Here is a 12,896-nt window from a genome sequence, read left to right as displayed (position 1 = left end):
GGGAGTGTGTATCTTTCTTATTTAATTTTATTGTACTATTTAATTTCTCCTACTCCAAGTCTCCAACTACTCAACATTTATCATTTTCACTCTCTTTTTTTTTTTTCAATATATCGTTTTCCCCTCTTTTATTTAATAAGACTATATAATTATAATTTATAAATAGAAGAGACTCTCCTGCTCCAGCTACTCAAAAATTACCAAATAATTTTTTTTTTCTAAAGGATGAACAAATCAGTGAAAAGAGTTTGGTATAAAAATGGAGGAGACCAAATCAAAGTCTAACCATATAGTGGTGGGCTAGTGGTTTCCATCTGGTTCGAAGAGTTGTCCTGTTGGTCTAGGCCAGGGATCAATTCTCTCCAGATATAGAATTGATATTTATTTACTATGTGGCCACATGGATATAAGTCTTTGTTTACGGCCCATTTGAAACTCGGAGAGAGTATCTATCTGTGGGCTGCACCTCCCCCATTTGAATACCTGGAGAGAGGATCTATTCGTGGGCTGCACCTTCTCCAAGGATTCTCGAGCCCCTCTATAGTGTGGAAATTTATCGTGAATTAAAAAAAAAAAGTTTGGTATAAGAAAAAAACGGAAACGGAAATAATGTGATGGAAGCAAAAAAAAAATGTAATACCGAAATTGCCCCAATCCAAGAGTATGGGAAACAAGTCTCGCTCTCTCTCTATCTTGTCCTATCCCTGCATCGCTATTGGCTTTGATTACAACTTCACTCTCTTGTTTCCCATGCGTGTTCTCACGCTCTTTCACATCTAGATCTATTTTTTTTGTCTCAAAAACTTATTAATCAAAGCCAAATTATCCGATCTATCAAATTTTTGTTGGTTTTTAAGGTAATAATCAGGAGAGTTCACACCAAAAAAGTTATAAAATAGTTTAGCGATAATCTGTATTCATGTGCTTAAGAAATCTCACTTTGAAAAAAAAAAAAAAAAATCTCAGCTGACAATATGAAAACAGTAGTGTGTAAACTGAAGAATAGCGAAGAGTGTCTCTGCCGACCAAAAATTATATATTTATTTGACACAAATTTTCATGTATTCTTTGTAAAAGAAAAAAACGCATATTTTTAAATACTTTTTAAATAGTATTTCTTTTGTTTTATAATATAGAATATTTTCAACTTTTTAAATAATTTTTAGATTATTTTTATATTTTCTTATTATTTATTTTATACAATTTTATGATTGGTTGAACTTTTTTAAAATGATTATTTTTTAATTTAGATACTTTCACTCAAAACATCTTATACTAAAGCAAAACATGAAACAAAGAAGAGGTATGGGAAAAAAAGGAGAGCAAAAGCGTGAAAGAAGAATATCACAAGTGGGGGGAGAGATACAAGCCAAACCTTCCCCTAATGGAACTATGACGACGCTTTGATGCTCTCTGTTTCTTTCCCTAATTAGTAATTAAATAAAGCTCTCTCTCTCCCCTTTCTCTTTTGCATATACATATCTATCACTATGGTTTTGTTGTTTGATTCCATATTGGCAAATCTTAGCCCCACCGTACCATTGCCTCGCTAACAAATCATATCGGATAGCGTTTCTCCTTTTTTCTGATCGTAGATTGCTTTTTCCCCTATCAATCATGGAGTCCAACCAATTTGAAGATGCCACAAGAGCAGAGATATTATTGTTACCATTTACCAATCTATTAATCATTGATTAGCATGTAAACAAATAAACGGAAATCAATTCTAGGATACATATATATGTTTTATATTTATGGTGGTTATCGGTTTTGTAATTCTTCATAAAGCTGGAAATTTGAATAAATTTAAATATATAATCCACTGTACAATCCAAAAAATAATTTAGACTGATTTATAATACAAAAAAAAACGTGTAGGAGATGGGAATTTGCTTCTAAATTTGAGTTAGTTTGAATTCCACACTTCGATAACTTAATGGATCGAAAGACTCAGATTTAAACACGCGTAACTATATTAGTAATGACATGTTAACATTATGTTTATGTAGTTGTCAAAAAAAATATATATATATATATATATATGTTTATGCTTGTGCACGTCTTTTATTTCAACCTTATCGTCATGATCTTCAATAGCCAGTTTTTGACTAAACAGAGTACTTAAATACTTAAATTGAATTAAAGATTAATGTACATGATAAACGTGGCTTGTATGAACCTTTTTCACTAGTGATATATTATAATTAGAATTCGTACAAAACTTAAAAAATTGAGAGACACATAAGGGTATTAATGAGAGAACTTTTTTTTGTGTTCTTAGATTAAATATATAGTGAAAATAATGTTAGATCAGTTGTTAAGATCATAGGTAAAAAAAATGGGAGAACTAATTATGGTGTTCTTAGAATAAAGATATACACTAAAAAAAAATGGTTGATTGCATCACTTAGATAGTATCACAAAAGTAAATGATATTAATTTAAATGACTTATTAATAAATGATGCATGATTATGTATTTAGCATCAGTTATTATTATTGATGTCGTAATCGAATAATTTGACATCAGTTAAATAAAAGTGATATAATTTTATTTGAATTTGCATCAATTCAAAAATATTTAACAGAAAATATAATTTACATCACTTAATATAATGATACAAATTTTATATCAATTAAATAAATGATACAAAACTGATATCAATAATAAAATGATGTTAATTCACACACATTCGATTTAAATTAATTAAATATATGTCTTCCAGAATTTTATTATATCAGTTGCATAAAACTGATGCAAGTCAATATTAATTTACATGTGTCAAAACTCAAAATATTCAATATTAATCTCTTTTATTCTCCAAGGATCAATTTACTTTTCCATAAAAAATCAGAATCAAACATATATTACTATTTCCCAAAAAAAGTTTTACAAATTTCTATTATTAATTATTTTAAAGATACGAAAATAATATTTTTAAAAATATAAATTATGTTTATGTTTATTTTATTTATGAAAATATAATAAATATGTTTTCCACCTAATCAACCTGCAAAAATATTTTATTTTCAAAATAATTAATCATTATTTCACAAAGATTTCCATAATTAATAATTATTAAAAAAATCGTAAATGTTTAAAAATCAATATTATCACAAATGTTTAAAAATCAATATTATCACAATTAATCAATATTATCACAAATGTTTAAAAATCAATATTATCACAAATATTTTCCATAAATAATAATTATAAAAATAAAAGAAAACAGATCTGTTTAGATATCGTAACCTGGTCTCTATCTATATAAGAAAAAAAAAATGAGACTGATCAAATCAAAAACTTTTGTAGAAGTTCTTCTTTGAATGTCAACAAGACAACCACTGGTAAATCAAATTATGCATTTACAACATATCTTCAGCATATAATCATCACATCTAAAACATTTAAAGGTAAAATTTATTTTCTTCTCCCTATTTTATATCAAGGTTTTTTTTATGATCAAATATAGAATTCTAATTGTTCCTCTGTTATTTTTGTTTATCTACTCAGAAAATCTCAAGATGAAACAACAATGTCATGAAGACAATGGAAAAGAAAGGGAGGGAACAAAAGCAATATGTGTTTCATATAACACTTATGAAAATACATATGACACTTCAGCAAGAAGAAAAAAAGCTCAGTTATGAATTTATGATCTGAGTTCATATTGGTCTTTTTATTTCTGTTTGTAATTCAACGTTGAATTTGTGATCTGATCAGTTTTTTTTTTCTTTTTGTTGAATCTATATTAAATTAGATGCATTGTATTTATGTTTATTTATTTATTTTGTAAAGATGCATTGTGTTTATGTTTATTTATTTATTTTGTAAATAACAATTTTAATAAAAGATATTAGTACAGATTCGAAAAGATTTTAATAGATATCAAAGACAATTTTTTTCATATTAAAATAATTTCGAAAATATTTTAAATAAATGATTCTGTTATTATTTTTAAAACAAGAAATCTTTTATTAGTATCAGTTATTCATAAATGATACCAAATTAAAATCATTTATAAAAACTGACACAATAATTTAAAATCATTTGTTATAACTGATTTAATATAACATCAGTTTGAAATAAATTGATGTAAATTATTTGCATCAACAAATAGTAAATCATTTTTTAAAGTGATACAAATTATATTTACATCATTTAAATCTGATGCAAATATAGAAAAAAAAATGATTTAAAACAACACATTTTTTGTAGTGATAGTGAAATAATATTCTTAAACATATTACAATTATAAAAACTTATAAAATAACATTTAAATTGCTTATTTATATAAAAGCAATTATATACTTATAAATTAATATAATATTCTTAAACATATTACAATTATAAAAACTTATAAATTAACATTTAAATTGCTTACTTATATAAAAGCAATTGTATACTTATAAATTAATATAATATTCTTAAACATATTACAATTATAAAAACTTATAAATTAACATTTAAATTGCTTACTTATATAAAAGCAATTGTATACTTATAAATTAATATAATATTCTTAAACATATTACAATTATAAAAACTTATAAATTAACATTTAAATTGCTTACTTATATAAAAGCAATTGTATACTTATAAATTAATATAATATTCTTAAACATATTACAATTATAAAAACTTATAAATTAACATTTAAATTGCTTCCTTATATAAATGAAATATTTTTTTTTTCCATAAAATCTCGTCCAATCACATGAAGCCATGTCAAATAAGAACTGGGCTTAGATCAGTTCTACATCAAAAATTAAAAAAAGTGTTCTAAACCACTATTCATTATTTTTATAATTTTTTTGGGCTAAGAACACCTTTGGTGTTCTCTTATTAATGATGGCCTCACACCAAAAGTGTGTCGGCACAATCATCTCAAACTAGAAAACCTATAATATATGTAGTAGTATATATTTTTTTTCTTTAATTCAAAACTATATACGATGATGACAGCTTGGAAACATCGGACGGTGTCGATAAAATCATCCTCGTACTGTCGGTGAATCTAGACAGTTGAAATTTGTGGGCTCCATCTTTTCATCAAGATCACGGAAGCTTGATCTCTCTCTCTGCAAACGTGACTCACATGAATATATAAAACTCTTTTTACGTATCTCTCTACCTATTTCAAAGTACTAACATATCTACTGGGGTTCGAATCATGAATCATGAATCATGAATCATCATCATAATAATAACTTTTTACTATATCTATATGTCACTGTAGTTGATTGTTTTTGTATATAAACTGCATAAAATCGCTTAGATAAATAAAATACGACGACTCCGGGCATTGATCTAGAATCTAGGATTATGAGCTAGCAGCTAATGTCGAATTGGATACCGATGGGTTACTCGACCAATGCACCCAACTCAATTTCCAGACAGTACATACCAAAATGGTATAAGGCATCGCACAAGAAATCGACAAATAAAAAAGGAATCAAACTTGTACAATATATTATATCAAGAAGGGCGGGCATATGAAGTTGATTTTATTTGTTCTTTCTTTATTTTTTTGAAATCGTCTATTATTTATTTACAAAGTCACATATTTTTCTTTTCAGTTCGTGCACAATGAGACAAACTCGCAATGTCTCATGGGCCAAACTAGGCTTACCAAATGAGCTGACGCTTTAATTATAGACCCAAAAGCTTACCGAATGTAAACCGAAATTGACGAACTTATTGGTTTTTTATCTTCAAGTTCAAAAGTAGCTTCAGCCTTATTTTAAAAAGCCCATTTAATTGTGCTTGCTGTTATGAACGGCACGGCTCATCGTCATCATTCATCCACAGAGTGGCAGAATATCATGATTTTTATATTTACACAATAAGTACAAGATTGGTTAATTAAAAATATATCTATTATATAGTTCCCTGATCTTATAAACTTTTGGATACCAATTTATGAACCAGGCTTTCACATTCCCCGGTACTATGCAAAGTGTGAACTCTTTTGATTTGATTGTGGTTTTTAAAATGCCTAACAATTTTAAAGAGATGACTCCATCGAGATAATGACAAGGAGAAACAAGGATCAGACATGAAGTTTGGGTAAAGATGGGGACATGGTTAATGATTTTATATTGATCAGTCGACTCGTGTATTGGCATTAGCCTTGGTCAGATTCGTGATTACGGTTCAATTATACTACTCTACTCTTTTTTCAATTAGTCTGTTTTTTTTTTCATTTGATGTTATAAGAGTCTAAAAAAAAAACAAAAACACCAAAATGCTCTCACTGGAGTACGTGAGACCGATAAGAAGATAAAATAAATAAATTAAATTTTAAATTTGTTTCAGTTCGTGAATTATTTAGCTATAAAAGAAAGTTTACTAATCGCTAAGAGTGTAATAAGGGAGGATCGTCGCCAATCGTATGTAGCAATCGGTTTCCCATGTTGGTTACAACAGCTTTTTATGGAGGATATGGCTAGAATCTAAGGTTATATTAGCTGGTTTTTGCTGGGTTGATTGTCTTTGATCCTTCAGTTATTGTAACGGGTTTCATTTTTCAATATATATAAAATCTTTAAGTGAAAAAAAAAATATAATAAAGTTTACTAACAGAAGAAAAAGTGAAGGCCGATCAAATATCAAATCAAAGCTCCACCTTTGCCATTCTTGTCTTGGACTTATCCACCTGTACTCTTTCTTATTTTAGTATCTTCGCTTTTTTTTTTGTTGGTTTCTTCCCTTTTCTAATAATAACAAAGATTAATCAGAAACTATACTTTTTATGTTTCTAATAAATTCATTTTTACAACATATATATATATATACAAGTTATTTTTTTTACTATTCATTAATAATAATATAAATTTTCACTTTTAATGTACTATGTAAACAATAATGTAAACCTTTTTATAGATAGATAAATATTATTAGAAATAAATGGAGGAATGCGCCGACAAAAAATAATGGAGAAATGCAATACGTTTATATAGGATAATATATGATATATATATATATGTATATACATATATTTTTAGTTCTCCTTGCCCATGTCACAAACAAATACTAATAGATAATTTATAAAATGCATGGTGAAGGAAACTTTCAAGCTCCAATGTAAACTAAAACTATACGTATGAAATTTTTTATTTAAAACACACAACTCAAAATAAAAGCAACAATAATTAATTTGTAATAGTAGAAGTGAAAAAGATGGAGCATATAAAATCTAAATGGTACCCACAGAACAAATGGAAATGGAGCAGAAGACAAAAAAACAAAACACCCCTCCAAGCCAAGTCCCCCGACGACTCAAAATCTTATCCATATTATTATACATTACTACTATGTATATATATATATATTACTACTATGTATATATATATATATATTACTACTATGTATATATATATATATTACAAACTTTATGAACTAGAAGAAAAACAAAAAAAACATATAGACGTAATTAATAAAGATAGACAATGTCAAGTTGCTTTTATATGATATTGCATGTAGGTCATACTTTGTCCCGTTATTATTATTCAACTTGATATCCCATCCCTTCGATATAATCTTTTACTAACCCTTAGATATGAAATTATAAGAGGGCATTTTCTAACAAAACTGTTCCTAATCTTTTTTAGTAAAGAAGACCTTTCTTAGTTTCTTACATTAAGATTTCCTATAAAAAATAGGAATTTTGTTGATTTTAAGGTTGTGTTATGTTTGGAATACAAGTTAAAGTTTAGGGTATTTTGAGTAATTCCTTTTTTAAACACTAACTTAAAGAAAGTAAAAGAAGACAAGAAATAGGGCGAAATTTTCCATTTAATGAGTATTAATGAGTAGCTTTAATATACATTTTTGCATCCTTTAAGCAATAGCCTAAAAATCCATAAACCGCAAATCCCGCAATAAAGGAAAAAAACAAAAACAAAAATTAATAACTAAAAAAAAAAAAAAAAAAAAATCATGAACGGCGCTAGTGATTCGTAGAAGCAAAGCCGCAGCTTACGTTAGCAACAGCCACCGCTCCAAAATAAAATAAAAAAGTATTTTTTTTTAATTAATATCTGCTTTTCCATTCTTCATCGGAGCTTTCCGGGTCGGGTAATTTATTCAAGTCAACCCGATCCAAGAACCGGCCGCCACTCTTCAGTCCCTTGTCATCCTCTTCCTGATCATCTTCTTCTTCTTCACCGTTTTGATAATTCCGATGAAAATTCTTCTTGTCATCATCACTATCTATATTCTGACCAAAGACACGGTGGCGGTTATTCTGAACCGCCGTACCTAAAGCATCAACCTGAGCACCGACCTCCGTAGCTTTTTTCCTGATCGTAGCAGCAGACATATCCTCGTCGGAGAATTTCTCTCTAGGAAGAAGCTCAGGGAAGTTAAGCCTCGCCGAGGGTCCTCTAAGATAGAAAACCGCCGTGTCGTAAGCACGAGCCGCCGCCTCAGGGGTCGAGTAAGAGCCGAGCCATAGCCTAGACCGCTTGTTTGGCTCTCTAATCTCCGCGACCCACTTTCCCCACTTCCTCATCCTTATACCTTTGTAAGGTCTCTCTCTCTTCCTCGTACCGGCGACTGCCACGTCAGCTACTGCGCCGCCGTCCATGGAGCAGAGGATCTTTTTTTTATGAAAAAAAAAACCCTCCAAAGAGAAAAAAAGACTTTTCGAGGGTGGTGGGTTTGTAAGAGACCTTTCGATCGAAAGCTTTTAGAGAGGAGAATAAATATGTCGGAGAGAGCTTGCAGCAGGTAGGTATTATGATGATGGAGGATGAGGATGAGAAAAAATCCAAATTCACCGACAATAGCCCCAAAAAAAAAGTAAAAAAAAAAAGTAAAATAGAGAGAAGAGAGAATTTAAGGTTAGTTGGATTTAGAAGATAAACTTGGATTTCCATCTTTATGTATACATATATATAACAAGTTTTCCTTTTCTTTTTATAAAATAAACATTCTGTTTCGTTCGAAATTATCAGTTTTAAAATAAAAATAATAATAATATAAAGAAAAAATATATTGGGAGAGGAGGATGATGAAAGCTGTATCTTTGTGTGATGATTTGTTATTTTTAATGGAACAGAAACTTTTTAAGAGGATAGGCGGATGAAGAGGTGGTGGAGATGATATGCGCATCCCATATTATATTTTTTTTATAATAATCAAAAATAAATAAATATATATATATATTCTACTATCCATATGTATTATAGGACGCAAACCTCTGTGTGTTTCAGTTTTTTAAAATATTTTTCTCTACGAATATACCCCCCCCCCCCCAAGCCAATACATATTTTATTTGTACATACCAAATTCTTAGTAAATTTATACCAAAGATACCTGAAAACTCTCTCTGTCCAGATAGACAAAGCCTATATAATCATCGTCAAAAAACCTTCTCCATTATTAACTGAAATCATATAGTATATCCTATGTTAATTACTACCAATCATATTGCATGGTGAAAACTTTACAAACAGTCTTTATCAGAAAGAGAGAAAAAAAAAATGAAAACTTTTGTAACATGGATAAACATTTTTGACTGGTACAATTTTTAGAGTAGCTAGTAGAATTATAAGAAAATATTTGAAGAAAAAAAGAATTCACAGAGATATATTTTACGAACAATTCCATGAAATAAAATAATTTATACTCGTATTGCAAGAATCGCATCTCTTCTTTTAATAACCTTTCTTTTGTACTTTTCAAGCCAAAAAAAAACTGGAATTTGCTTCGTTTCCCCTTTAGTTTTTTTTTATTGGTGTGTGTCTTGGTGAAAAAAAAAACAAAATAGAAAAACATAGAATAAAATTTAATTGTATGATGAAAAATTATTGTAAATAAACCAACGTTCCTCCGAAGATTAGAAAAAAAGTTTCTAATATATAAATTAAGTCTAAACCTATTTAGTATGAGGCTTTTTGAGAAGGAACCCAATAAAAAATCCATGCGGGCTTTGCCATCTGGGCCCAAAGCGGACAATATCATACTAATAAGAGAGTTGGTTTGGGCTTGGAAAACCCAACAATTGATATCAGAGCCTAGGTTGAAATAAATAAACCTAAGAAGTAGGTATGAGCTTAATGATTAATGTGGGAGAAGCCTCTCAATATGACACGATAAGAAGGGTATCTTGCGAATAAGGAAGCACCGAGTTAATGGTGACAAGATTTCGCTGAAGGGGAGACCTAAGATTTGTGGTCCTTGGTTTAAGGGGGAGTATTGTTGAGTACAAACTAACGTCCCACATCGGAAAATTAGAAAAGAAGTTTTTAATATATAAGTCTAGTCCAAATTTACTTAGTATAATGTCTTTTGGGAAGGAGTCCAATAAGAAATCCGTGCGACTTTGCTATATGGACCCAAAATAAATAATATCATACTAATAGGGGAGTTGGCTTGGGCTTGGAAAGCCCAACAAACTCCTTCTATGAGCAGTAGTAGTAGTATTAGTGTTAATGTAATTGCCCTAATGGGATAATACAGTAAAGTCGGTACAGAGAGGATTAGTGGAGCAAGGAAGGAAGGTAGGTCGGTGGGTCGGTGGGCTGTGAGGCTGGGGATGGATACCGTTAGGATTTGACTTTGTGTACTCTTATTACGACACGTATTGTATGTTTTTGTCCTTTTTGTCCCTTTTGATTCCATTCCCCGTTTTCTTCACTTTTGTCCTCTCTTTTGCTCTAAACTTTTGTTCCCAGGGAGAATTTTGGTATTAATCAATTTTTATGAACCCACTTACGCTCCATCTCCATCATCATATTTTTATACAAAACCCAATCAAAGACACACATAAACTATATATAATCACTACTACATATAAAAAACAAATGTATAACTATACAATAAGAAAATTGTTTCCCAACCGATATTAACTACAACAGCAAACCAAATAATATGATCAACAAAAACAATAACAATAAGCACATAAAATTAATTGATTTTTTTGTTTCTTCTAAATCAAATAGTATTATATACAGCAGGTGGATATTAGATTAATGATTAGATAAATGTCAATCCGCGAAAGAACCGATCTTTCAATAATTGTTTTATGTTATTTTCAGGAGTGTTGAGTTGTATTTTCTCCATTAATAATTCCTTTGGATAATGATCTTTATTCTAGTTTTTTTAACAATGAATTAGCTTACAGGCTGCAGCATATATTATATACGATATAACTATAAATCTACTAATAAGTTGGCCATATTTTATGATGTTTGCTGCTCGCTTGACTTGTTTCTTCACGATTTCAATAATTTGTGATGTGAAACCATCTGCTATATATACCTCCATAGTCTTAATTTTCTAAGTGGACCTATTTTTTTCTAAGCGATTTTTTTTTTTTTTTTTGTATTCAAAAATTTGCTAGGTGGTCCTTAATCATCATATATACACACGTCTGTTTATATATCTATAAGTTATTCCGATTATATTTTAACGTTTATATACGTATTTTCAATTGTTAGGAGCACACAAAGAATAATTTATATAGTAACAAATTTAATTAGCAATTTATGTTCCTTTCACAATAATTCTACGATCATTTGGGAATCGTTACACGCAAAAGAATTAGAAAAAAAAAAACATTATATCGAAATTATCATATAAAATATGTGGGGTAGGAGTTGAGTGATATTTGGATTGTTCCCACGACTTTGGTTTAAAATTTTTAAAATCTTAATATTACAAGAAGAATAATTACAAAAAATAATTTCACTTGGGAAATATGAGATTTTAATAATGTAACTTTTAGCTGTGACCCAGTTGGCACGTGAACATGGTGCCAATTACCCCGGAAAAGCAAAATATCATTACATTTTATAGAAACTGGACCACTTTGTTTACAATGTTTATTTTCAAAATTATGGGGTTTGCCAATTTCTTTTTATATCATTTTTGTGTTTATATTATTGTTGTTACATTAACATAAACGAATACAACAGAATCAGTCCAATCCGGCCATACGGGTTATATATATAACACCCTTTCGTAAATTATCATAGATAATCTTTGATTTAAATCAATATAACGCACCAACCGATACAATAGTTTAGTTGCAGCAGATCTTAATAAGAAAAAAGAAAAAGATTCAGCTTCACACGAACAAATTCGTAAAACTAAGTATATGCTTAGATAAACGAACCGGCGAAAATTCATTAAACTCCCAATATCGGATTCGATAAAAACAAATCTTCCTAAATCGTTATCCGGAATTCTAAATTTATAAATAGGATAAGAAATCAAGTCAACAGTGTATTGTTGTATCAATCCATCCTACATTCGAAGTTATGACTAAGAAAATACTAGATCTTTGTGTATTCTTTTAAAGGACCACATACATACACAAAATCTTGGTATATCTTATCTGGTAGAGAATTGATATATATAGTCGTCCGATGGAAATATTGATGAGCCGAGGCCATAACTTAGATATGGGCTTTTGCTCTTGAATTAGTTTTGGGCTGAATTGTATAAACGTTTTGTTCCAATCCAAATTTGCACTGACATAGTTATGGACATCAAAAAAATTTATTGGTGATTCTACAACTAATTTTGTAAAACTCTTACAATTGAGCAAACTAATTGGTGATTCTAATTTCTACAACAACTATTTGTTTGTCGATTACAATTGTAAACGTTGAACATCAAAATTAAAATCCCGTTGCATTATGATAAGAGATATACATTTAAATACAATATAAACCATTTTTGTATGAAAGAGTAGAATACTAAATATAGCACAAAAAAATCATATTAATTTCAAAAATACATGTCAATGGTAACTTTGTACTGTAGTTACTGACTTCTCTCATTGTGGGTCATAAATATTCTGACAGAGGTGGGGCCTCAATAGAATCCACAATTATTTGTGGTATAAATACCCAATTTTTTTCAACGGTTGATATCATCCACGGA

General features: G+C 29.3%; 1 protein-coding gene and 1 long non-coding RNA gene across 2 annotated transcripts; one reads left to right on the top strand and one right to left on the bottom strand.

Moving 5' to 3' along the window:
• The first annotated feature begins 3,282 nt into the window (after positions 1–3,282).
• LOC147935651 (uncharacterized) lies at positions 3,283–3,880 on the top strand. The gene is made up of 2 exons (XR_015572550.1): positions 3,283–3,412; positions 3,513–3,880. It is a non-coding gene; the product is annotated as an uncharacterized LOC147935651 (long non-coding RNA).
• A 3,898-nt stretch (positions 3,881–7,778) lies between these two features.
• Positions 7,779–9,227, bottom strand: LOC104727311 (ethylene-responsive transcription factor ERF010). The gene has a single exon (XM_010446380.3). It carries the CDS (start codon positions 8,587–8,589, stop codon positions 8,035–8,037), a length of 555 nt encoding a protein of 184 aa, XP_010444682.1. The 5' UTR covers positions 8,590–9,227; the 3' UTR covers positions 7,779–8,034.
• Positions 9,228–12,896: the final 3,669 nt, after the last annotated feature.

Source organism: Camelina sativa, chromosome 11 (assembly GCF_030686135.1).
Source record: "Camelina sativa cultivar CO46 ecotype springtype chromosome 11, ASM3068613v1".
In the NCBI taxonomy this organism is placed as follows: domain Eukaryota; kingdom Viridiplantae; phylum Streptophyta; class Magnoliopsida; order Brassicales; family Brassicaceae; genus Camelina; species Camelina sativa.
The sequence above is the reverse complement of the archived record's forward strand: the minus strand, read 5'-3'. Positions and strand labels throughout refer to the sequence as shown.

Bases quoted from the DNA above. Each gene is read 5' to 3' on its own strand.
- LOC104727311 (XM_010446380.3), bottom strand. From the start codon at position 8,589: ATGGACGGCGGCGCAGTAGCTGACGTGGCAGTCGCCGGTACGAGGAAG.